The 26425-nt window shown below is 60.5% G+C and overlaps 1 protein-coding gene across 2 annotated transcripts in view; it reads left to right on the top strand.

Moving 5' to 3' along the window:
* The window catches only part of PHF21B (PHD finger protein 21B), a 61949-nt gene extending 42343 nt beyond the window's left edge, over positions 1-19606 (top strand). For both annotated transcript variants that reach the window (XM_054582584.1, XM_054582585.1), the window contains exons 4-13: positions 2034-2384; positions 4438-4575; positions 12172-12223; positions 12342-12418; positions 13761-13815; positions 15585-15607; positions 17104-17262; positions 18346-18421; positions 18634-18737; positions 19388-19606. In XM_054582584.1, the coding sequence (XP_054438559.1) occupies positions 2034-2384; positions 4438-4575; positions 12172-12223; positions 12342-12418; positions 13761-13815; positions 15585-15607; positions 17104-17262; positions 18346-18421; positions 18634-18737; positions 19388-19606 (1254 nt within the window). The remainder of the gene's footprint in view (positions 1-2033; positions 2385-4437; positions 4576-12171; positions 12224-12341; positions 12419-13760; positions 13816-15584; positions 15608-17103; positions 17263-18345; positions 18422-18633; positions 18738-19387) is intronic.
* Positions 19607-26425: the final 6819 nt, after the last annotated feature.

Here is a 26425-nt window from a genome sequence, read left to right as displayed (position 1 = left end):
GTCCGCCCCCGTGGTCTCAGACCCCCACCCCTTAGCACTGAGGTTTTGGTGGGCCCCGAGCTGGGCGGGAGCCCCTTCCCTCGCTCGGCCTCCTCCTGTCCTGCAGACGCAGGTTTCCCAGCGAGGAGGTAGGAAATCAGGTTCGTGGGTCACGACCAGGGTGTTTTGAGTGGAATAGACCAGGCCAGACTAGAACAGAACAGAAAGCATCAACATACACCACAGCGTTGTTTCTTGACTAACTTGTTTCTGGGCTGGGTCAGGAAATAATCACGATTATTAAACCGTGGGGTCACGGTCAAAGAGTGAGGCTCTGGACGAGGTGACTCAGTTGGGGATGCAGGACGGACGCTGGACCCGGTGCCCTGGGTTCTGCTCAGAGCCCCCGGCCGGGCTCCGCACTCTGGGCGCGTCCCCTGGCCGCTCACCTTGCTGGGCTGAGTCTTCCCCCTGCAGGGGGCTGGGTCAGGTGCCCCTTTGGGAACCATGAGAACTGAGTCATGTGGCACGAAGCCCCCACAGCCGTGCTGGGGACAGAGCCAACGCCTGCTGTGTGTACCGTACTCTGTGGGCAGGGGAGCGGCCGGAGGGCTGGACAGATGCCCCCAGCTTAAGGACAGCGAAGGGCAGCTGTCCTGGGTCCTCTTGTTCTCATGGCGGCCTCTGCCAAGCATCCACTGGAGCTGAATCCGACAGGTTCCTGCTCCTGAGAGACTCAAGTCTGGCGGGGAGGACAGACAGACAAGGGAACAGACACTCTGAACCCAGGGTGATTGGGCGAAGTCAGCAGGAGGCACGGGGGTGGTGGGAGCCCTGAGGAGGCCCACAGTCCACCTGGGGTTCAGGGAGGGCTTCCTGGAGGAGGTGGTACTCAAAGCAGGCCTCCATGGGTGAGAGGTCTTGGCAAACCTCAGGGAGCAAGCACCCAGGAGAGGGATCACCGAGCGCAAAGGCGCAGGGGTGAGAAAGCGAGGCGGGCGGTGGGGAGGCCAGCATGGCGGTCCTCACAGCACGGGCGGGGCGGTCAGAGGTGAGGCGGTCGACGGGGCCTTTGGGGGCCTCGCCAGTCAGGCCACAGAGCTGGGTTCCACCTTCCAGGGACCCGCAGGCCATGGGGAGCTGTGGAAGGTTTGGAGCAAGGGCGTCAGGATTGGCGCTCCTGATTAGGAGGGGTGCCATTTTCCTTGGAGTTCTCGCTCTTATGTGCACCCCTCACTCGTGAGAGTCTGAGCCCCGCCCCTCTCCTCACCTTAACATGGGTTCACACACATGCACACACATGCAGGCACGTGCTCTCTTCATGATCACTCACCAGCGGCCTCCGCACCTCCCCCAACCCTCTTCCTCTTGCCCCATGTTTGAGCCAAACCCCGTGCCCCCGGCTGAGCTCATGTGCGGTCTGGCGCCGCTCGCCCACAGTCGGGTCGGGATGAGGCGGCCGTAGCCGGCAGTGCAGACCAGAGCCCGGGGGCAAAGCCGGGAGGCCGGAGGAGCACGGGACAGCCCTCCCTTGGCGTGAGCTGGAGGTCACAGCTGGGGTCTTTGTCTGCGGGCCCCCTTCGGGGGCAGGGACCGCCGTCCCTGAGCCGGTCACTGCTGGCAGCCTCCGCTGGCAAAGGCCGCAGTCTGCCTGCCGTGTCCACATGCAGTGCGCGTGTGGGTGTCAGAGGGCGCTTTGCTGTTTGGCAACCTGATGCGACAGGGTCACGCTGCGTCCCGTCCGCCCGTCTTGTCCACCTGTTCCCCCTCCCGCCCTGGACTGCACCTTGTACCTGCATGGGGCTGGGAGGGACTCGGGCTTAGCGTGGCTCCTCCTGGGCCCACGACCCACCAGTGCTGGCCCAGGGCGTGGGCGGCCTTGGTGGGCCTGGCCTCTGCTCTCGTCCCCCCGCCCGACACGGGTGGTCTCTGGGCCAGGTACGTCCGTGCCCGGCTCTGTCCCCCGTATCCTGGCTCTGCCCGGGCTGCCCGTTCCCTGTGCCTGTCATCACCCGCCGTGGGTCCGTCTGACTGCGCGGCTGTCCCTCCCCCAGGTTAGGCCAAAGACTCTGATTCCAGACAGCCTCCCCGTCACCCCGGGCCGGGACCGGCCGCCCAAGCAGCCCCCAGCACTGCAGAAGGCCACCGTGGTCCGCGTGAAGAACCCCAGCCCAGCCCTCCCCACCGCCAACAACACCGTGAGCCATGTGCCGGCGCCCGGCAGCCAGCCCCAGACGCTCACCGAGCCGGCCGCCGTCGCCTCCCCTCTGAGCAGCGCCGGCGTGGCCTACGCCATCGTCTCCACCGCCCCCAGCCATGCGGCCACCATCGCCCCCAGCAGCGCCGTGTCCGTGGTCGGCGACAGCGTCAAGGTCCAGCCCCTCCTCATCAGCGCCGACAACAAGGTGAGGGCGAGCCCGCGGGCAGGCTCGGGGTGCGCCCGCATGCACGGGGCTGAGCGAGTGGCGGGATGCAGGCGGACGGCGGGGGTGGGCGGGGGCTGCGGAGGGTGGACGGGGCACGAAGGAGCGAGGGGCCCAGGGAGTGCGCCCGCACAGGAGGGCGCGAGGGCCCCGTCCATGGCCTGGTGATTGGAAGACTGCGTGGCTGGGTGAATTCACTCCGGCCAGAAACGGCTGGGCAGGGAGTGAATCACTTCGTTCACTGGAACAGTCAACTAAAACTACTACATGGAGCAGAAGTGGGGACCGGAAGAGAGCCCCGCCCTGGTGCCGGCTCTCTGCGGGTGCAGCTAGGCGGCCAAGGGCTTTTTCAGACCCCAGATGTCTGAATGGAAAAACCTAAGATTCCTTGCTGAGATTTAAAACTAAAACCGAGACTGCGTCCCTGTTCCCCTCCTGGCTGCTTCTCACGGTGCTTTTGGAGGCCTTTGCGGCTGCAGAGAAGGTGCCATTTCCTCTCTCGGGCTACTTTTTCTGATCCCCGTTTGGGGTCTGCCAGGCTGCCCCCCTCCTGTTCATGGCCGGTGTCCCTTCCACTCCACAGCCTGGATGTTGGTGTTCCCCTTTCCCGCCACCGTGTGTCAGTGCGTACAGGGCATCTCCGGAGGGTCCCACTTCGAGCCCTCACACCCACCGGCCATGTCCCCGGGGAATCCAGACCCCGGAGGAGTTATCAACAGGCTGCGGTCGGGTGGCAGGTCCCGGCGAGGAGATGCGCGACCGACCTGCGTCGCCGCAGCCTCACCTGCACTCCGGGCTGTCATTTTAAACCCTTTTTGCTCATTTAATCGGTGCACACGGGCCCTTGCTATTAGAAGTTGAATTGCTGCTGGTTATTAAGCCTGAATGTTTTCCCTGTACTTTTCATGAACTTTGTCTCCTTCTGTGTGACTCGTGTGAGGACATTCTTTGCCCTTCTTTCTACTGGGGACCTTGATGCCTTTCTCCCTATGAGTATAAAACGGGACGTTATTTTCCATCCAGAGAATTCTGGGGTTTTACAGCTGGGATACAGGGAAGAGCAGGAGCCTTCCCTTAAACCAGCAGAAAGCCGGGACGCGTCTTCCCTGTGCGCGCAGGATTCACAAGATTCACAAGACAGTCACCGCACGTTCTCAGCGGGGAAATGCAAGGTCAAGTTACTCCTGGCTCATTGCCCGACCCTGGCTGGCCATGAATTCCTTGCCCTGATGCATGAAAGAGAGCGATTCTTTCCCAATTGCCTGTCCAAAAATAAATAAGTAAATGAAACGGTCAAGCCGCAGGTGGAAGGGGTTCGGCCCAGGCAGAGGCTGGCTGCGGGAGTCCGCTTCAGCTCTCCTGCTTCTGGCCCTTTGGTCAAAGCCGGTGACGGCCGCAAGCCCCAAGGCGGGCCAGCTGATGCAGGGCTGCTCTGGGTGATTCTGGGGTGGTCAGGAGCCCACCTCCTCCTTCCGCACACCCCCGCCCTCCCCTGGGCTTGGCAGGGCTCCTCAGAGCAAGAGAAGACTGATTCCTACCTGCGCTGCCCCCCACCCCAGCCGGGTGTGACCGCCTCGGACGCTGCAGCCTGGGGCCCAGGGGCTGGGGCGGGGGCAGAGAGAGATGACAGCCCAGGGCAGCGTCCCAGCCCCTCTGCTCCCCCCGGCCTCAGTTTACCCGCCTTTGAGCTGGGGCTAAAGACCCAACCTCTCTTATCCCTGCCGCCTGGAACTTAACAGCCTCCTGGGATGGGAGTGGCGAGGCAGCCGAGGACAGAGGCAGAGTGACCTCGGAGCCCTCTCAGCTGGCACACCGTCGGGCAGGCGGTCCTCATGGGGGAGGGGCTGCTGGGAGGCACGCATCCCCCGCGTGGATGGGAGAGCCGAGAGCAAGCCTCCCCGGCCCCAGGACCCCCCCACGCGAGGACCTGCTCCCTCCAAGCCACCGCCTGCCCTCCCCCAGGCTCTGTGGAGCCTGCCCGCAACCCCGGACCCTCCCCGCCCCCGCCCCCCTCACCCCTCACCCCTTTTTCCAGGTCATCATCATCCAGCCTCAAGTGCAGACGCAGCCCGAGAGCTCGGCGCGTTCGCGGTCGCCCACGCAGGAGCTGTGTCAGGGAGCTCAGGCCGTCAAAAAGAAGGAAGACCAGCCCCCGAGCCAGGAGAACCCCGAGGTAGGGCAGGTAGAGCCCTGAAGAAGGATGAAAGGGCTCACTGCACCTCCCAGGGCAGCCACGCGCCCTGCTGGACCTATATGGGGCGCGACCGAGTCCGGCCGTTCCTTGTGCAGCTCTGGGTTACAGCAAGTGACAGTCCTCGTGCGGCCGCTCCCATCCTGGGCCCAGATCAGCCCTCTTGGCCTCTTTCCATGTGGCTGCCCCCTTTCCTCTCCTGCCAACCCCTCATTCATCTTACGTTTCCCTTCAGACACTGCCTCCTCCAGGCAGCCTTCCCTGACCACCTGCCCAGCGGGCTGAAGAGGCCCCTCTGGCTCCCCTGGAGCCTACGACGTTTTTTATCAGTGCGCTGTCCTGACCAAAAGAAGCCACCGCCTGTGCCTTCAGCTGCTTGTCGAGCTCGCCTGTGCCGAGGGTGGGGACGCTGAGGGGGTGAGGCGGTCCCGGCCCCAGGGCAGCCCACTGCTGCAGGCAGACCAGCACGGCCACGAGGACAGGGGGAGGGTAGCAAATGCAGCCTTCACCAGATGGTGACGGGTCGGAGCCCTGGGAGGCCGGGGGAGGGCCTTGTCTCCCCCGGGAAGGACCAGCGGCTCACCAAGGGGGCGTGGCAGAGGGGCGGGAGGGGCGGGGCGACAGGGCAGCCGCACAGAGCTGGAAAGGACGCGGCTCCCCCAGCAGGTCGGCGGTCAGTGCGAGGGCCCGGGAACGTCCCTCCGCTGGTCTCAGTGGGCGCCAGGGCCCCATGCCAGCGTAGGGCCTGAGCGTCCCCGGGTAGTAGGGACCTGTGGCGCGGCTTGAGCAGCATGGTGACTTGATCATTGTCCTTTGTGTGCCCAAGAAGCCTGCTGGGCTTCATAGAGTCGGCCCCTCCCCGAGGCTGGTGTGGCGCCAAGTATCCTCAGTGGCCCCTGGCACAGTTTTGTCTCAAGACAGACAGTGCCGTTCCATGGCAGCGTGTGAGCACCTGCTATGTGCATGGTGAGGTCTGGCTCTGGCTCAAAGCCCAGGGCTCCCACAAGCTCCCCTCTGTCCCCCGTGGGGTCTTGTCACACCCTGAACCTTCGGGAGGGTTTTCTGGGTGGATTCTTTGTTCTCTCAAAGTTATCTTAGTCGATTATCGTGCACTTATACAATTAGCATAATTACATCTAAGTACATAATTAGCATAGCTGTGTGTAATGGCTTAAATAGAACTTACTGTTACAGCGCACCCCGGGTCGAAGTCCTCACCAAAGTTCTTATTTTTTAATTTTTTAAATAGTTTACTTATTTATTTTTAAAGAGGTGGAAAGGGAGGGAGAAAGAGGGGGACAAACATCGATCGGTTGCCTCTCACACGCCCCCAATGGGGACCTGGCCCGCAACACAGGCCTGTGCCATCAGCTGGAATTGAGTGGCTACCTTTTGGTCTGCAGGACGATGCCCGACCCACTGAGCCACGCGGGTCCGGGTTGGAAGCTTTTTCCAAAGGGCTCGGAGCAGTAGCGACGGCCTTCAGACCTGTCTGTGAACAGCCCAGGTTAGGCGCACGGGCAGCCGGAGCGGCCGTGGCCCCGGAGCGGCGTCACAGGAGCCCGTCGGTGGTCCCAGGCGCTGGGTGGGGACGTGGAGTTTTGTAAAGGAACTTTGGTTGGTGTCCGGAAGGCTCAGCTGTAAAGGGGGCTTCGGGTGGTGGCAGTTGGGCTCCCAGTGCCACAGGCCGTCAGGCCAGCCTGGTGGTCGCCTGGCGGCACTGCAGCAGCGCAGGGACGGGAAGGGGATGCCCAGGCTTCACAGGAGGGCGTTTCACTAGCTCCGGGGTCCCGAGAGCACACGCAGCCAGCCGGGTGGAGCTCGCGTGGGTCAGGGCAAGCCCTCGCCGGGAGCAGCCTGCGCGCTGGAGACGGCTGCGAACCTCTCGTACAGAGAGGGAAACTGAGGCTCAGAAGAGCACCCGCCAGAGGTGGGAGCTGCCCCAGGCACCCGCTCCCAGCAGCCTAAGCCCTGAGCCAGGCTGGCCTCCTGCACCTTGGTCGTGCCAAGTGGGGCCAGGACTGGGGCCGACGCTGAGCTGCTCGGGACAGTCACGGAGAGGCTGACCCCTGTCCTGGGCTCCCTCGTTCGCTGGTTTCCCTGCAGGTGGCTCCCAGCCTGTCCTCCAAATACTGACTATCAGTGTGAAAGGGTCCCCATTCCTCCCCTTCCCAGGGGTCACCCTCACCCCTGAGGGCCCCTGCTCCTCTAAGAGATTCCAGAGGGTCAGGGTCCCACACTGTGCGTGTTCCGAGCCCCCCACGGCAGCCCCATGAGGTGGGCGGAGAGCTGAAGCCCGGGCACAGGAAGTGACAGTGCCCGCCTGAGGCTTGGCACAGACACGGGAAGTCACCCCAAATCGCCCCTGAGGCCTCAGTGCTCATATGCACCCGCTCCTTCTCTCCTTGTCGGCGAGGCAGGGCAGGAAGTGCCACGCGCATCTGTTTGATGTGGAGACTGAGGCCCACAGGCGGGCCGCGCGTGCCACTGCAGGCTCCTGGCCCCCGACCGGGCTCTGCTGCTCCTTCCTGTCCCAAGGCCTGGGGATTCAGGACAGCTGCGGCCTTCTCTGCGCTGCCCATTACCCTGGTCTCGTCGGCATCCGACCGAGCCGGCCACCCTCTGAGCACCCTATGTCCCGCAGAGAGCCAGCCAGAGAGGGCCCGGCCTTGTGCGCGGCCTGCCCGCAGCCCAGCCCCGCTGCTCCTGGGCCGGCCCTACGCCACAGACGCTCCATCCCTCCACGCACCCCTGCTGCCAGGGCCTCGTCTCCTTGCGTTCTGGTCTCCCTGCCCCTAGACTGGGTCCTCCCTGACTGCAGCTCGAACGATCTTTCCAGAATTCACAACCCACCAGCTCATCCCCTTCTTGGAGTTCACCAAAGCGCGTCCCATCGGGATGCCTGTTGGGGGTCCCCATCAGCTGTGAAGCCACAGTAACAACAGATAAAACGTAGGCAGAGACCAAGGCAGAGCCGTGCGCTGCTGTGTGCAGGACCCAGGCCTGGGCTCCAGGCGGAGAGCCGGGCGAGGGGCCCTGGGAGGCGGCACGCGTGGGCAGCGCGTCCCCAAAGCTCTTCGGGGGGGAGAGGAGCGGGACCCAGGCCTGGGCTCCAGGCGGAGAGCCGGGCGAGGGGCCCTGGGAGGCGGCACGCGTGGGCAGCGCGTCCCCAAAGCTCTTCGGGGGAGAGAGGAGCGGGACCCAGGCCTGGGCTCCAGGCGGAGAGCCGGGCGAGGGGCCCTGGGAGGCGGCACGCGTGGGCAGCGCGTCCCCAAAGCTCTTCGGGGGGAGAGGAGCGGGACCCAGGCCTGGGCTCCAGGCGGAGAGCCGGGCGAGGGGCCCTGGGAGGCGGCACGCGTGGGCAGCGCGTCCCCAAAGCTCTTCGGGGGGGAGAGGAGCAGGACCCAGGCCTGGGCTCCAGGCGGAGAGCCGGGCGAGGGGCCCTGGGAGGCGGCACGCGTGGGCAGCGCGTCCCCAAAGCTCTTCGGGGGAGAGAGGAGCAGGACCCAGGCCTGGGCTCCAGGCGGAGAGCCGGGCGAGGGGCCCTGGGAGGCGGCACGCGTGGGCAGCGGGTCCCCAAAGCTCTTCGGGGGAGAGAGGAGCGGGACCCAGGCCTGGGCTCCAGGCGGAGAGCCGGGCGAGGGGCCCTGGGAGGCGGCACGCGTGGGCAGCGCGTCCCCAAAGCTCTTCGGGGGGGAGAGGAGCGGGACCAGGCTTCGCTGCCTGTCCGGAAGCCCATCGGAGCCTGGGGCCACACCTGGCGGAGTGGGTGGGGGGCGAGGCAATTGCAAACTTGTGAGGGAAGGCTAAGCAGGAGGGAGAATATGTGAAAAAAATAAAATGAACAGAAAAAAGAGTTATACCCAAAATGAGTCTGTAGACACAATTCTAAAACACGTGAAGAGACCTAATGCTAAGGATGATGATCAATAAAAATCTGCACTTGAAACCTGAATTTATTCAAGATGAAGCTAATTTCATGGAATACTCTCACAGCGACCTTTAAATAAGGATGTTTAGAAGTTTGGAAGGGAATGATATACAAAGGAATAGTGAAGCAAAAAAATCATGAAAATAAAACAAGAACAGATGAATATAAAAATTATTTGAAAATCTGCTAATGAAAAACATGATGACTAGTGGGAATAAAGACACCGCACCAGACAGGGTGCGCGAGACCGCGAGCGCTTTGGAAGCGGCACTGCAGGTGTTGCACAGCGTGGCCAAGGTCGAAGATACGTTTATACATAAAAGCAGGTAGGAAACAGGAGGGCAGGGAAGCCCCTGCTTTCATCTCGCGGGAGAATGTGGGGGGAGGGGGAGAAGCAGTAATTGAAGAACGAAGCTAAACGTTTGCTAGGATTGGAGAGCGTTGGCGTGAGTTCTTAGATCAAAAGTCGTCTCCACCTGTCGGGTAGATGACTAAGAATAAACCTAGAAGGCTAGACGTCTGTGTCCAAAGATATAAAGGAGGAGTCATGGAAACTGCTAGGGCAGAGCCGCAGGTCACCACCACGGGATGGCCGGCGCGCCGTGGGCCCCCAGCGGCGGCCAGAGACCACGGAGCAGCATCCACCAACTGCTGAGAGAGTGGCTGCCCACTCAGGGTTTCACACACACTGAAGTCATTTTTCAAGAGCCAGGGCCAAGCACAGACGTTTTAGACGTAGGAGGACTAAGATTTCTATCCCCGACAAACCACCCGTGAAAAAGAGCTGGGCTTTAGCGAGGAGACTGGGGAGCCCGGGAAGCAGGCATGAGAAGCCACAGCACGGCCATCGTTGGCGGCAGCTGATTTACTCAAGCCTAGGCTGCAACAATAGCACGTTGGTTGGTGATGTTTTGGAAGGAGTTAGAATCTGCTACGGTTGGTGTTGTGTTGGGGAAAGATAGAAATAAGTAACCTTAGACTTTGTTAGAAAAATGTATAGTTAAGAACATGTGCTTCAAACATCTAGGCTAATTGCTACAAGTAGTAAAATGCCCCCTGTAATTTCCAAATCAGCAGAGGAAAAGGAGGTGAATGTGGGATTTTTTTTTCAAGAAGACAGGAGAGGAAGTAGAAAGGATGACCACCTGAAAATAATAATGAATCCCTACTCAGGGTACGACAAGCCAAAACACAAGAACTTGGGGAGAGGCGGCTAAATGGCCAAAGTATTGGAGACCATGAAACGTGAGCTAGAAGTATTTAGGAAAAAATAATACAGAAATAAACACATAACTGGATGAACAGAGTATACCGTAGACACAGCAGAAGACACAGCAAGAAACAAAAGAGGCAGAAGTGAGAAAAGTACACAAAACAAAACAAATGAGTTTTTGAATATTAGACAGTGATACCTACTAAGACAAGCAAAGAAGGTACAACAGGTGGATAACAGGAGCCTGGCGAGACCACCAGGATGATGGATCAGAATAAATCCACTCAAACTCCCACGGTGCCCCGATGTGAATTAGGCCACAGTAGGGTAGGCAGTTGGCTGCTGTGACCTACCTGTTACCTGTCCTCGGGTGAGCGTGCAGTTACCTCCTGAGTGGGGAACCCGGAGGCAGCGGCACAGGCCTCTGGGTCCTGGTATTCGCCCACCCCAGTCTTCGCAGATCAGGCCAGTGATGTGGCTGCCAGTCACTGGGGATTCCAGCAGCCACCGGGCCAGGAGTGTCATTGAAACCAGGTGGCCCTTCACCGCAGCCTGGATTGGTGCCAGTCGGCAGAAGCTGCCGGGCCCCAGGATTCCCGGTGCGGCCCCTGTGCAGCCGCCTTTGTCATTCCATCAGCCTTGCGTTCACGCGGGCTCCCCTCTTACAGGATTCAGTCGCATGGGGCCCACTTCCTTTGGTGTGGTGATGCTTCCGTGTTTTTTAAACATAATTCAAGAAAAGGTTACCAAAATCAGGACTAATTCACATGTCGAACGAACACACTGAGTAGCAGGGGAGATGGGCAGTCACCCTGGAGACACAACCCAGGAGAGTCACTGACTTAATGGAAGCGAAAGGTCCGCTTGGCGCCCAGGCAGACACGATCGAGTGACTTTAGACGGAGAGCCGTGACTGGCTTCGGACTTGTCCGCGCAGCTGTGGACCTGAGGACACCGCCAGGCAACAACGGCAAGATCCTGAGGACAGGAAGGGTGAGGGCTTTCTATCCAGCCAAGTGGGCCTTCACGTTGAAAGGCTACCAAGCAGTGTTAGCTCTGCCAAGAACTCGGGAGACGGACTCTCAGGAGCCATCGATGAGAATCGGCCCCGGTCCACCATGGGCCCGCTGGGGCCACTTGGGCACCTGTCCCGAGGCAGGCGCCCCATAATTAACTGCAGAGAAAAACCGAGGCGGGATAAGGGCATGGGGGCGGTTTTAAGTATCACCTGCGCTGATAACGCGTCAAAGACCCAGCGGAGAGAAGGGGAGAGGAGGGGGCGGGGGACTCAGCTGTCAGACGGTCTTGCGTGTCGTCGTTAGGACTTTACACGAACCAAAGAATATCCTTTACTGCTGACAAGTGGAGGGGAAATGTTTTTAACAGCCTGGTAGTAAAAATTAGAAAGGAGGATGGAGAGCCGCTGTTTGAAATGGTAGAAAACCCAAGAGAACCGACACAGGGCCCCCTCAGGCAGCGGGGTGCTGGCGCGGCCGTGGGCACGGTAGCCACGCACAGACGCCCCGGGGCCGGCCGCCTGTTGGAAGCTTTACAGCCCGTTTACGGGGCAGCAGGAAGGTCAGGTGCCTCGGAATGAGGATGGTGAAAACTTCAACACCCGCTTGAGAGTTTAAAATCCCCGAGGCCAAAAGAAAAAGAAAGGGAGGCCCACTGTGCTTTCGGTAGGAAAATGTAGTATTTCAAAGTCATCACTGTGCCCTAAGTTAATTTATAATTTCAGCGTCGTCCCAGTAAATGTGCTCAGTCATTCTCATTTCAGATAACTCCCAAGTGGATCCAATATCTAGATGCAGAACATGAAACGGAGGCACTGAAATAAAACAGTGAATTTGCTCTGTAACCTCAGAATCTTGTCAAGATTCAAACCTCCGAATGCTGCGTGGGAAAACAGTGACAAATTCTACGACATGCCCATTTTTTAAAGTGTAGGTGGCCGTGCACAGTGACTTCCTCTCAGAGACGACGGAACGGAAGGGCAGAAGATTGAAGGTCGCCGTCACAGCGATCTGTCACGTGGACAGCACGCGCCCTGATAGGATGTGATGAGAGGGCGCCTCCCCGCCGTGTCCTCCCCAAGCCCACAGCCCCGCCGGGACCCCGGGACGGGCACCAGTCGGGCCCCAGCGGAGGGACGCCCTCCAGAACCCCCGCCAGGCCCTCCCCTCCACTGCACGGGGTCCAGACAAGGAACGGCCGAGAAGCCCTCAGGGCCTGGGGGGCCCAGGAGGCGCGATGACTCAGTCAAATACTGTGGGGCCTCGGATGGGGTCTTGGGGCCACAAAAAGGCCATTCGGTTAAAATTAGGGAACCCAAAATAGATACGCAGGCCGCCTAAGTAGGTGTTTAGCACGTGTTTGTTGAATGAATGAACGAAGGAAGCCAAGCTCACACGCCTCTGCTTCCTTCCCTCAGAAAATCGCCTTCATGGTAGCACTAGGCCTGGTCACCACGGAGCACTTGGAAGGTAAGGTCCCCGCGTGTGGGCTGGGCCGGGGCTGGCCCACATGAGGGGTAGGGCGGGCGGGCGTTCGCGGGCTTCCCGGGGCAGCGAGGATCCAGTCGCCGCCGCGTGTGCCTTGCAGAGATCCAGAGCAAACGCCAGGAGCGGAAGCGGAGAAGCACAGCCAACCCCGCCTACAGTGGCCTCCTGGAGACGGAGGTGAGTGCTGCCGCTGCGCCGGACGGCGGGCGGCCCGCGGGCGCTGGGCGGCCACGGCAGCTCACGGCCTTATTCACCCCCAAGTTCAGAGTCAGCCGAGAGGCCCAGGCAGAGAGCAGGACGTCGGCTGTGTTCCTCACACTGGGCTGCGGGGCGCGTCGGCTTCCCGGTTCTCCCGGGTTAGCAGGCACGTCTCCCAGTCACAGGCGCGCGGAGCGGCACCCTGGGATTGTCCCGCAGGCTAGAAGCAAATTTTTAGGGCTCCAAAGTCCAAAGCAGGGGACAGCCCTCTGAAGCAGAATGATGTCCCCAGAGGCCAATGACTGGTACGTTCCAGACTCAGCTCTCACGGCCAGTGGCCAGCACGGCTCTGCAGGGGCAGGGGGCGCGTCCAGAAACGCCCGCGCGCACCTCCCCGGGCACTGGTCTGTCTGAGCCAGTTGTCCTTAATCCACGTCTTGCGAATGGGGACTCAGCTGGGAGGGACGGCAGCCCTGGCCCTGAGACAGGGTGCCCTGTGCACTGTGTCCCGTTTGTAAGAATGTCGCGGAGCTGTTTCTCACCCTGAGCCTGGGGACGGCGAGTCCTCTGTTGGTTGGATAAGGTCCCTGTCCCCTTTGCTGTGGTCACTGACGAAACTGTCTCTCCGCTCTGGTCTCCGGAGTCTGGCTGGGACCAGAGGTCACCTGATGAGCAGATCAGGAGCCAACGCAAAGCCGTGAGACCTTGGTCACATACGTAGCCTCAGAGCAGCCCTTCCTTGGGTCCCCGCCCGTACCCAGAAGACAGGTTTCAAGCCGAACACGTAGCTCTCAGTCTTTCTGAACAATCATAGCCAAAGCCACCAGTGTGGCCTGTGAGGCGTAGGGCCACTTTCCTGGAATGTACCAGGAGCTTCCGTCTGCCCATGATGCTCGGGCTCAAGGCCCACACCCTGCCTGGCACCAACGCTCCCGGGGCCACGTGCCGGAAGGGGGGCTTACGGAGCTCATTGGTAACGCCCCTCGTTTCCCCGCCTGACTCCAGAGCCAGCTGAAGAGGGAGGCACAGGAGGTGGCAGACGGGGAGCCAGCTGTCAGCTCTGCCACAGATTTGCCCCAGTGTGGGGCCCTGACACGTCCCCCCAAGTGAGGGGCAGAGCCTTTGCTGACCTGCCCCTGCCGACGCGTCCGTCCGCTCCCCTGCGTCGCCTGCGTCAGTCGTTTCTGCCCCCGTCGTGGGTGTCCAGCCGCAGCCCAGAGCCTGGGGGGGCGGGGCTTGTCCGGGTGGGTCCTGGGCAGGGGTTGTAGCCTGAGGAGGCTCCGTGCAACGGTGGTTTGGTCTTGTTTTCTGTCCCCTGCAGAGGAAGCGGCTGGCGTCCAACTATCTCAACAGCCCCCTGTTTCTCACAGCGCGAGGTAAGCCACAGACCGGGGCGGCTGTGGGGCGGGGCTTCGGCGGCCCTCCGTGCCTGGCCCGAGTTCCCGGCCCACCCTGGGCCCTCGGCCTCCCCCTGCTTCCGAGAGGAGGGCCGGGGAGGGCGCCCCCGTGGGACGGGGCAGAAACTGAGGCTGAGCAGGAGCACCGGGGAGGGTCACACACAAGGCCCAGGCCCAGGCTGCCCGCTCTGTTCCGCCCCCGGGTATGACCCTGAGCAGGACCAGGGTCTGTGGTGCCGAAGGCCACTGTGGCAGGATCCACCCACCACAGCACTGAGCTGGGTCAGGGTGAGGGCAGTGTGCCCGGGAGAGCAGTGGAGAGAATCCCAGCCTCCCCGCCCCACCCCGCACACACGCCCGGGCAGCCGGCCCACCTGGTGGCGCCTGGCGCCTCACACGCCCGCCTGTGCCTGCCCTGGGCCGGGAGGGGGCCGGGAGGGGGCTGGGGTCCTCAGACCGGCCCTGCCTCTGACTCCCTGCATGGTCAGAGCCGCGCGGCCTGGGCCAGACCTCCCCGCCAGGCTTCGGGGTCCTTCTGTGTGACAGGGCGCTCGCTGGGCATCCAGCGCTGGATGCTGGGACCTGGCCCGAGGCCTTCACCCCAGGGTGCACGGACCCCGCTCCTCTTTGCCAGCCCCGGCCCCTGCAGGGTCGCCGGGTCCAAGACACCAACATCCACAAATACAGTATCCACAAATACGACATCCGCGATGCATCTGCCACTACAACGGTGCATCTGCAACTATGACCAGGCGGTTGCCTTTTATCTTCAATTAGAAAAAAACAGCCCTGGCTGGTGCAGCTCAGCAGATTGAGCCCTGGCCTGTGAACCAAGGGGTCGCCAGTTCGATCCCCAGTCAGGGCATGTGCCTGGGTTGTGGGCCAGGTACCCAGTAGGGGGCGCGCAAGAGGCAACCACGCATTGATGTTTCTCTCCTTTTTCTCCTCCCTCCCCCTCTGTAAAAATAAGTTAAAAAAAGAAAAAAGCAAGTAGTCTTAAGGGCAGGAAATGACTTGGGACTCGGTGGATTTTAACATGTCATGTCACTTCCTTGGGTCGTGGTTTACTGATGTTTAAAATCAGCCCACAGGACCACGGAGCCCAGTTGGTTAGAGCGTTGTCCTGATGTACCGAGGGTGCGGGTTCAATATCTGGTGAGGGCACCAACAAGAAGCAACCAATGAATGCATGGCTACATGGAACAACGAATTGATGTTTCTCTCTCTCCCTCTTTCCTTCTCTCTCTCTTGAAAAAAAAAAAAAGTCGATAGATAAAACCAGCCCACACCAGCACCTGCCTCTCTGAGCGGGGGCAGTGGCATGGGGGTGGCAGCAGCGAATGTGACCGCACTGTAAACCGCTGAGAGCTGTGTACACTCGAAGCTGTCCTTCCTGCTGGCCGGTGGCCTTTGCAGACTGGTCTGACCATTAAAATGTGTGGCTTGACATCACTTACTAAAGCGAGAGGAGGTTGCAGCCAAAAGCCAAAAAAAAGAGCTGCCAATAAATCACTCCTTCTCCCTGGAGCGAAGGTTCCCTCCACGGGCCCCCCGCTGTGGTCCGCAGGGACTCGGGGCCCCTCCCGAGCCTGGTCCATGTGGGCTCCGGCCGCGACCAGGCCAGGGACCCTGACCCCCATCGCGCCCTGGGGGAGAACCGGGTCACTCTGGGCCTCGAGGACGCCCGTCCTGGCTGGTGCTCCCCACACGCCCACTAACGTGTTCTACGCCCTTCTTCCCTGTGCTAGCCAATGAGGACCCCTGCTGGAAGGTACGTGTCCCCTCTTCCTACCGGGGGTGGGGCGTGCTTTCCGCAGTCCAGGCCGGGCCTCCCCAGGGCCCTGCCGTCTGGGAGCGGAGCAGAGGCCGTGGGGCTCCGGCCCTGGCGTGAGTGTGGGCACCCAGGCCCCGTCCAGCCTGCTTAGCGGTCGGGCACCGCTGCAGGGCGCGACCGACAGGTTCAAGCCGGAGCCCTCCGTGCCTGGTGCCGGGGACGCGGGGACCCTGGGAGCCACAATGTCCCGGGTGCCGCCCAGCCTCCCAGCGTCACCCTGCACGGAGCTGCCCTCCCTGCCCCCCGAGGGGTGGGGCGCGGCGGTGCCCGCACGCCTGCTTCTCTGCGGTGCTGTGAGCCCCACCTCTCATGCCCACGCCTGTCTCTGCTTCCCAGACAGGCGGGTCACGACCTCATTTGAGGGCCTGGCTCAGAAATTAGTCAGTGTTTTTCTTCACCAAGTGTCAGATCTAGTTCTAAGAGTGCCCGCCCCATATGTGCCCGTAGCGGTCAAGCTGCTGGGCAACGGTAGGTGACAGACGTAAACTCCGGTGAGCGGCCTGGCGGCGCTGGCCCGCAGCCACCGTCTGCCTGGCCCGTGCAGGCGTGGGGACGGGACACGCCTCGAGCCTGAGGCCTGCACCCACAGAGCCTGCAGTGCTTGAGGGCCTGGGTTCCAGGCAGGAGCCCCGGGTGCCAGCCCCACCCCAGCTCACGGCGTCACCTGGGCAAGGGGCTCGCCATCCCTGCGCCCTTGAACAGAAACGAGAAGCGAGGACAGGGTCTGAGGCCTCCTTCAGAGACAGCCTTGGGATCTCTTGTCGTCATGGCGTGGGCCATCCCAGGTGACAGCCCTCCGGTCCTTTCCAAATGTGAAGGTGGAAGGGGCAGACCTGTGGCTGGAGAACAGACGTAATGTGCAGGGAAAGGGGTTTCAGTCGGGTGGCAGGAGATCGTGCAGACTGTGCAGGTCACAGGAGGCTCCTCGCTCTCAGGGCTGCCCACAGTGTAGCCGGGGCTTAAAAGGTAGTGAGGTGCCCGTCCATGGAGGTGTGTAAGCAGAGACCAAACAACCCAATGATGATGACTCTGTAGATAATCATTCTGAAGAAAGGGAAAGCTGCCCTTCCCTGGGTTCCTCCCCAGATGGTACTCTGTGTGCCTTGTCCTGTTGAGCCCTCCCAGCCACCGTGGGGCAGGTGTCAGCACACGTTACGGGCATGGACACAGATGTGTGCAGCAGCCCACCCAGGACGATGGGGACGACGGGTTAGACCGAGGTGCTCTTAGGCCACACAGCAGAACCCCTTCCCAACGGTAACACTCAGTGACGCTAGCCGATGTGCCTGCGGGTGCCCCAGAATCCTGCTGCTCCGCCCGGCCGGGTTGGGGCTCACCCCTTCCCCCGAGCTGCTGAAGCACCTGGCTGGGTGACAAGCAGGTGCTGGCAGCTGCCTGGAGACCCCTCACCTCCCGCTGCCCTTCTTTTTCAGCACGAGATCGCCCACGATGAGCACTGCACCGCCTGCAAGCGCGGTGCCCACCTGCAGCCCTGTGGCGCCTGCCCCGGGGCCTACCACCTGGGCTGCCTGGACCCGCCCCTCAAGACAGCCCCCAAGGGCGTGTGGCTGTGCCCCAAGTGCCAGCAGAAGGTATGGGCTTCCTTGCGGCCAGGGCCGGGAGGGAGGCAGGTCCCCGCGGAGGCAGAGACGGGCGAGAGGCGGGGCTGGCTGCAGAACGGGCTTTCTCAGCCCCCATGGTGCGCCGTGGGCACTGTCCCGTGGAGCAGCACCGCTGCCCCGACAGGGCCCCGGGCGGTGCTGACTGAAGACCGCCCGCTGGCGGGGGCTGAGCACGGCTGCCCCGCCGCAGCTGTCCGACTTAGGGGCTCAGCCTCTGAGCGCCAGAGCCCCCCAGGCCGAAAGGACGGCAGTGAGGACGCGACGAACAGCCGCCGGAGCAGCCGGAGCAGCCGCGCGCCCCTCCGTGGCAGGGCAGCGAGGCCCGCGTGCTGCCGGGCCTGAAGGGCGGGGCGGGCGGGGGGCTGCGCCTTGAGTGCAAAGGTTGTGGGTTCCATTCCCCGTCAGAGCACGTGCCTCGGTTGCAGGTTTGGCGCCCGGTCGGGCCTCCTCCGAGAAGCAACCGATGGCTGTTGCCCTCACATTGATGTCTCTCTCCCTCCCTTCCCCTCTCTCTAAAAATAAGTCAACCTTTTTTTTAAGAAGTATGCTTTTCTGCAGGACATGCTACTTGTATGTTCATCTTTGTTTCAAAAACCACTAACTGGGGTGCATCCTGCCCCCCCGGGATTAGAGATGCGGCGGCTGCGGTTCGCTGTGGGGCCGCCCCTGGGGGCGCTGCCAGCCCCTGCACTGTCGCTGCCCGGGAGCCACAGCTCTTCGAGGGCGCGGAGGGGACGAGGCGGCTTCCCTCCCCGGCGTGATGGCGGAGGCTCACTGGGCCCCTGGTTTGTGCCCGGGCTGCGGGAATAAGACGGTGGTCATTTCTTTATTCACTTGTTCAAGAAGAATTTGCCTCTGCTCCTGGCGGGCACTGCGTGAGGCCCTGGGGGTACGCAGGTCCCGGCCCCGCGGAGCGGCCTCTGTGAGCCAGCACCCAAGCCGGGGGTGGCCCCGTCCCCCGGCCACGGCTGCGGGGCCTGTGGCCCAGAGAGATCACGCGTGTGCGGGCACAGACCCCCGGCATGGCTGGCTCACCTCCCCTCTGCCCTCCAGGCCTTAAAGAAAGACGAAGGTGTGCCCTGGACCGGGATGCTGGCCATCGTGCACTCCTACGTCACCCACAAGACAGGTAGGGTGCGGGAAAGGGCGCTGCCCGCCCCTCCAACCCTGCCTCTGGGGCTGGTCCTGTGTGCAGGGCAGGGGCGGCGGGAGGGCGGCGTCCCAGCCCCCGTACACCCCGCACGGGCCACGGGCTGCTGCAGGAGGCGCGGCCCGTGGGCACGGGTCCCGGGTGCTCTCTGCTGACCCGCCCTCCTCGGCGGGGCCTGGCCCTCTCTCTAGTCAAAGAAGAGGAGAAGCAGAAGCTGCTGCAGAGAGGCAGCGAGCTGCAGAGCGAGCACCGGCAGCTGGAGGAGCGGGACCGGCGCCTGGCCTCGGCGGTGAAGGTGCGCCGGCGGGGGCGGCGTGGGCGGCGTGGGCGAGGGGCTGCCCCAGGTCCGCAGGGTGTGGGTCCGAAGCGACGTGGCCCGGTTCCTGAGGCCCCAGGAGATGGTGGTGGTGATGGTGGTGGTGGTGGTAACAGCGGTGCCAGGCCCTGGTAAAACTCTTTACACGTAGTATGACGAGGCTCTGTTTCTTCCTATGTTAGAGTGTCGGGCAGTCTCGGGGATTTTAAGCTATTGGCCTTCGCAGAAGACTAGCTTTGACTCGATGCGTCGGCCCTTAGCTCCGTCTGTAAAGGCTGGGAACGGACGGGAACTCAGGCTGCAGGAGAAAGAGCAGAGACTTGGCTGCCGTGGCTGAGTCAGATGAGGCCGGGCCGGCGCGTGGCAGCCGCGAGCAGGAGGTCCCCACGCTTCTGCACAAGCCACGTTACTTCTGGCCCCAAATCTAAAACAAGCGTCTCCTGTGTGTGTATGGCTGCTGTTTAATTCCGTTTTTCACTGCCACCTGGTTTTTGCGAGGCTCTCTGGCTGGTTTCTCTCCGGGCTCCGCCGCGGGAGGGAGGGGCTTTGGGGGCAGGGAGGAGGGCCGGCTGCTGCCTGCACCCTCGGATTCTGAGACCCTTCTCTCCCTTCCCCCTCTGCCCTGACAGAAATGCCTGGAGCTTAAGACGAGCCTGTTGGCCCGGCAGAGGGGCACCCAGTCGTCCCTGGACCGTCTGCGGGCCCTCCTGAGACTGATACAGGGTGAACAGATGCTCCAGGTCACCATGACGACCACCAGCGCCGCCCCGCTGCTGGCGGGGCCCTGGACCAAGCCCTCAGCAGCAGCCGTGCACTCTGCCCTCCAGCACCCCCAGGGGCACAACTGACCCCGAGGGACCCATCTCCCCACCCGCGGAAAGTCACAGGGACCCTGCTCACAAGACCTGAGGGTTCTGTCAGCCTTAATTCACAAACCCCATGATTTTCAGACTAAACAAAACCAGACAGGAAGAGACAGGGGAAAGGGGGAGGTGGCGCTGGGTCAGAGTCCTAGTCCTGGCCCCGGGAGGGGCGGGGGTGGAGCCCTGCCCCCTTCGGGTTCAGGCTGGACACACGGAAGCCAGGTGGGGCGCACCATCGGCTCCGGAGTCTAGCCCGGCGCTCCCCACGGCCCTGTGCAGAGGTGTGGAGGGGCCAGGGCACCCCGTGCCCAGGGCCAGCGCCCATCCAGCATCCTGTGGGGAGGGAGCCAGGAAGGCAGACGTAGCTGAGTAGTACAGGTAGTTGGACAGAAGTGGGTAGCGAATCTAGGTAGGACTCCAGGCCCATTCCTCACGGGGGGCCCACGCCTGGGCCCTCGGGTGCCTTTCCAGAACCCCAGGCCCTTCTGTCAGTATTATTAGCGTTAAAAATTGCAGCTGTTTGACTTGAAATTGTGGGCGGCCTGTGTTCCAAGGGGACGCTGCCGTATTCCCTGCCAGTGCCACCGTCCCCAAAGTCCCGGGGCGCCCTCAACAGGCGTCTCCTTCCTCTTGCGGATGCTTTGGACTCATTTTGCTATTGATGTATTTTTCTCACGGAGTGTCCGGCAAGACGGAGCCGCAGCCGTGCGGAGGCGGCATTGGGCAGGTGTTCTACTTCGGGTTGAACCATTCAACTTGCGACTGAAGCCTTTTATTCTCTCCTTCCGAAGAGCCGATCCAGTATTCCACTCCCTGTTTCTTGCCAGTACAGACACTATGCCAAAAAAATAACCTTCCATTTTTGTAGGGCGTTTTTATTGTAAGATATTTAATGTGAAGGGGGGGGGGTCGCCTAAGGACGTCTTTTCCTGCTCACAGTGGTCTCTGCTGCAGTGTTCGAATGGGAACGCCCTCCGGGGGGGCTGCGAGACTGGAGACCTCCAGGGTGGGTGGTGGAGTCGGCAGGGCTTGGCCTTTGGAGACCCCAGAGTCCCCCGTCCGGCCGGCTCCTTGAGAGTTGAGGGTGCCCTCGCTGTCTTAGAGGGAGGGCTCCTGCGCCCCGGGGTGGGCTGTGCCCACTCGTCACGCCCACCAGCTTCTCCTGTCCTGCAGGACTTAGCACAACCGATAAGCACGCGGGAGCCACGGGGCTCCCACCCCCAGCCTATCACACGGTGCCGAATTGCGTTGAACACACGTGTGCGGGCGCGAGCACAGCCCCAGGCCCGCACGCGCACGCACGCACGCACGCACGCACGCAGACGTGCAGAGCAGGGAGGCTGGCCCAGTCCCACAGACGGCCCTGGCCCCCTCTGCCATTTTCACGACTCCGGGAGAAACTGTGCTGTACGATACAGATCTATTTTAATACACGTAACACTGGGTTGAACAAGATTTTTATATTCTTTTATTGATGAACAAAGTGAACTGTGGGACACATGTCTTATATATTGGTTACTCGAGACGCCAATTATGCATTACCGCGTGGCTTGCGATGTAAATGTCTTCAGATTCCTTTCTTTTGCTTTGTTTTCTTCCTGGATGGATTGAATTGAATTTTTAAAAACTGTAATGGGAGGATCTGAACGGTTGGACCCGGGAGGGGTAGCTGCTGACGTGTCTTGAGACTTAGCTTTTTTTGGACCAAGGAGGGCCCGTCCAGTGGATAGTAAGGATAGAGAGAAGTGTTCGTCTTAAATATGCCCGTGTAGCCCTTCTGTACGACGCATTAAACTCGGTTGATGATTGCAGAGCCCTGTGGTTTTTGTTCGCTTGCCTTCAACAAAGGGGCCTCCAGGAGCAGATGGGGTTGCGGGGGCGGGCGGCGGGAGGGACGGGAGCTCACGGGCGCCCTCTACAGGCTGACCCCGCCCCAGGACGTGGCAGGCGCACCTGTAGAGCCATGATTGATGCTGGTAACAAAGCCACCAGGCCACAGGACGACGCGGAGCCCAAGGGTGCCGTCCACACTGTGCCCTAGCTTTTTCCTCCTCCGGGTAGCGACCACCCACTTCTTCTGCTTCCCGCGCAGCGTGGCACACACTGTCCCACAAGCACCCGAGACGGAATCTGTGGTCTTTTGAGAGCAGCCAAACTCAGAGGCTGCACCCCCGGACCCTGGCCCCAGACACTGCTGGTTGGCCAGGCGGGGTGAGGAGCGCGCCCCTGGACGGTCAGCTGTGGCCATAGGGCGGGATCCAATACAAAGGGACTGTCCCCTGGAGCTGGGGGGTCTCTGACAGACACCCAGGGGTGGGGACAGGGTTACACAGCCCACCCAGCAGGGGTCAGCCACATACTGTCCCATTAGTTTGATGGGTTCGGCCCCGTCCGGCCTCTGGAACTCCTAGGCCGGCTCCACCCAGCCTCCTGGCTTCCTGTCCACGCTGCTGCCCCTCAACTCCCGTCTCCAGCCTCTGCGGTGGACTCTGCCGGTGCTTCCCCTGCAGGCGGAGCTGCTGGGCCTGGGGCCCCCTGCGGCGGGACTCGTGCCAGGCCAGCTGCCAGGTCCCTGCCGCCCTGTGACGCCGTGGTGATGGGACGGATGAGAGCGCTGAGGTCAGGGAGGTGAGGAATCGGCTCACGTCCTGGCAGCTAGGGCGAGCGTGGGCCGCCCCTGATCGTCTAACCCCGGCACCGCCCACCGCACTCCGCCCAGAGGGCAGGGTCTGGGGACGCTCGTGCCATCCCGGGCTCCTGACCAGGGCGGAACTCCCTCGGAAGACGCACCCTCAGCGCCCCCTTCTCCTCCATGGGACAACTCTGCCATTAGAAAGGGGGGCCCAGGGTGAGGATGTCTGCTCCCCTCGGCCTCACCGGCCCAACCAGCACCCCGGTGACCTGTGCCGTTTGCCTGGACAGCCCGGGGGTGGGGAAGGCCACCCCTCCGGCCTCTCCCCCCAACTCCAGCTGACCCAGCCTCTCGTCATAGCTCCACCCACCTCTGCCCGGGCCACCGGCCCAGCTCCTGGTGGGGGGCCCTCTGGGGATGGAGGGATGCAGGCCCTGCCGACGGCCACCCTCTGTGTGCCCTCTGTTCCCACAACCATGTCAATGGGGACATGCCCACCCGAGGGCTGTGCTGCTGGGACAGTCTCAGTTTGGGAGGGGGCGGTGGCTGTGACAAAGCACCACAGGCCTGTTCTGGAGGCTTCTCACATTTCCCAAAATTAAAATCACCTTTGAAAGGGAAGCGATTTCAGACCACCAACGAAGTTCAGGAAAATACAACGGGGCAGCTGATGGCAATTGGCAGAACTGTGTGAATTCTCAAGGCGCCTACTTTGAAGGGGACTGAGGTGTCATTGTCCTGTGTACAATGTTTCTTGTATTTTGTGTCTTCTTCAATAAATATGTTTTTTCATACCTTCTGGACAGACCTCATACGTATTTTTATATTTTCCCACAGGTCCCTGAGGCTCTGTTATATTTTTTCAATGCTTTTATTATTTGTCCTTCAGATTGGGTAATTTCTATTGGTCACCTCAACTAGGTGACTCATGTCACCTCCATTCTCCAATGAAATACAACCAGTGTTTTTGTATTTTTAAAATTTCAGATATCGTATTTTGCTTTTCTGGATTTCCCTTTGGTTTTTAATTTTTTTTTTTTTTTTACTGAGATTTTCTATCTTTTCATTTACTACAAGCGTATTTTCCTTTATAGACTTTTTTCAAAAATGCTTTATTCTACTTATGTTAGAGGGGAAGGGAGGGAGGAAGAGAGGGAGAGAGAAACATGCCTCTTGCATACCCTCTATTGGGGACCTGGCCAGCAACCCAGGCGTGTGCCCTGACTGGGGATCGAACTGATGACCTCTTGGTTTCACAGGCTGGTGCCCAATCGACTAAGCCACACCAGCCAGGCCTTTCCTTTACAGACTTGAGGGTGCATATAATAGCTACTTTAACACCCTCGACTACTGCTGTTTCCAACATCTGCATCACCTTAAGGGTGGTATTGTTTTGGAGAGGGTTACATTTTCCTGTTTGTTTATATAATGAATGATTTTTTTGTATCCTGGACATAGTGAATACGGTGTTGTAGAGACCTTGGGTTTTGTTACATTCCTCTGAAGAGTGTTGGGTTTTGTTTGTTTGCTTTAGCAGGCATTTAACTTAGATGGTCTCAAATTGTAAACTGTCCATTTGGAGCTCAAACCTCAGTTCAGTTGTTCGTTTGTTTTTAATCCACAGCTGGTGTCTGTCCTGCCTGTGTGTGGCTGGGGGATCAGGCAGGACCGTGAGCACAAACTTAGACCCTCCCTCTCTGGCTTCTCCTGTCTGGGTTGCTATACTCCCTTTCTAGTGGCTGCGGTTGTCCCAGACCCTGTCCTCTCCTCTTTGAACCAAAAAGGTTGTCATTTTCTACCGGAGATCGAGGCACCCTAACAGAAGTGCCAGCTTTGGCCTGGCTCAGGGTAAAAGCCATGTAACGGAAGCTCATCCTGGGGTGTGTATCCTCGTTGCCACTCTCTCCAGTGCCTTCAGGTCACCGTTGATTTGTTTACCTTTGTTCTATATTTTGTCCAAGGCTCACAGATGTCGTCTGTGGAAAGGTCAAGTCCTGTAGGAAGTGGAACACTCAGCCATATTTTGTACATCTATTAAACATTACGGACGTAGTTAGAGCCTATCGCTCCTCCTTTCCCTCAGGAATTCAGTACGCCGCTTTCTTACCCGCTTCTTAAAAATCTTTTTTCTATGTGTAGTGTTCAAAATGTAAAAATACAGGTTAATTCATGACGCATACATTGAATTGGGGGGGTTTCTAGTTTCACCCGTGAAGGCACACTGCGTTTCTCGTTCTGCATTCTCCCCTTCACAGCCTAGGACTTGGAGACAGAGCCACGGTGAGACCTACAAGCACGGCTGGTTCGCTTCCACCGTGGCGCACCGCTCAGTCCCACGGCTGTGGCACCAGCTTCCCCGCCTCCCCCTGCCAATGCGTGTGCAGGGCAGCCTCCCTCTGTTCTGACCTCGCTCAGCGTGTGGCGACGACCCCTGCACCGACCTTTCTGGCCGCTGACCTTGGCGACAACCCCTGCACCGACCTTTCTGGCCGCTGACCTAGACATACAGTTGCCGACCAGCTCCATCCGCCTTGACCGGCTTGCTGAATCGCCCCTTCCAAGGGCCTGGAACAATCCACATCCCGACCAGCGGCCTGTGAAAGTGCCCGACCCTTCCAGCCTCAGCAGTGGTTACCCAAGGGTGGCTGAGTTTCAAGTGAGGTTCGCTTTCTTGTTTCTCACAGCTGGTCATTGAATTCCTGTCCCCCTCCCCTAGCAGCTATTCTTATAAAGGAGAGTAAAGCTTTTGGTCATCACACCAACAGCAGAAGTTGCTTTCTTTCCGGCCCGGGCCCTGTGTCTGGGGGTAGACCAGCACCCTCAGTGCCAGGCACTGCTCTGCTCTGTCTCCTCCCTCCCTCCCTGCACCTGCCTCTGTCCTGCACACGCTGCTTTAGCTCTAAAAACATAGACCGCCCTGGCTGGTGTGCCTCAGCGGACTGAGTGTTGGCTTGCAAAGCAAAGGGTCACCGGTTCGATTCCCCGTCAGGGCACAGGCCTGGGTTGCGGGTCAGGCCCCCAGTAGGGGGTGTGCGAGAGGCAGCCACACATGGATGTTTCTCTCCTCCTCTTTCTCCTTCCCTAAAAATTAATAAATCTTTAAAAACATACACCTTGTGCAACTCCTTGCTTATGTTCTCCTCGGCTGCTCCACAAGCCCCTTGAAAGCAGGTGAGCCCGACTTCTCTCCGTAAACTGTGAAATGGGCACCACCTGGCGTAGAGCAGGCGCTTTAACGCACATGGAATCGCAACGCGCACACCGCCTTCCCCGCCGTACGAATGGGGAGAAGCTTGAAGCCCTGAGCCCGACCACCACCCATGGTGCCGGACAGAAGCCCACACCGAGCCTTCCAGCTCGGAACTCCCCTGCCCCGCCCGGCGAAAGGACTTGCCTGGACAGGGCCACCCAGCTGTGAGCCTGTGCTGGCCCAGAAGTGGGGCGCCCAGTCCCGGCCGCCCCCGCGACGGCTCCCTCTCTCTGGGGGAGCCCCACCTCTTGCTTTCTTTGCTTCACCTCTCAGGTTCTGGACAGGATTCAACCGCTCCCTGCGGACGTCAGTGGCAGGGGTTCCGTGGGCTGCGACTTGCTGGAGTCACTTAAAATCTCTTTCTGCAAAAGCGAGGGCTTGGACAAGTTATCTGCACGTCCTGCCAACAGGGACACCCTGGCGTCCTCATTCCACATCACGTTTCATTGTTTTAAGCTGAAAGGTGCTGTGTGTGTTTCCAAGGCATTAACACCGTAGCCACTTCCTTCTGCGAAGTGATGGGGACACTGTGCTTAGACACAGGGAGGGGTGATGAGGCCACACCAGGCTGAAGCTACGATTCCACAGTTGTCGTGAGCCAGGGGACTGCTCCCAAAGCAGACACGGGAGAACGTCTCGGGCCGCCTCTCGGCATCAAAAATTTGAGGCATGTATTTCACAATCATGCATCCTGCCGTAAACCTTTCTGCATAATTCATGAGACTTGATTTAATGTCGTTAATTTTGGCGCTCACTGCGGTGCGTGCATGAGGGAGCCATCATTTTTGTTTTAGATTTTTTTTCCTGCCACAGAACGCGGACACTGCTTCAGGGTTGTTCGCAAATGTGTGAGACAAGACACCGCCCACACGGCGGGAAAAGAAAAACGGTTGGTAGTGCAGCTGAGAAGAAATAAACAATC

This window comes from Pteronotus mesoamericanus, unplaced genomic scaffold (assembly GCF_021234165.1).
Source record: "Pteronotus mesoamericanus isolate MK-2021 breed Mesoamerican mustached bat unplaced genomic scaffold, CSHL_Meso_final contig_702, whole genome shotgun sequence".
Lineage (NCBI taxonomy): Eukaryota > Metazoa > Chordata > Mammalia > Chiroptera > Mormoopidae > Pteronotus > Pteronotus mesoamericanus.
The sequence above is the reverse complement of the archived record's forward strand: the minus strand, read 5'-3'. Positions and strand labels throughout refer to the sequence as shown.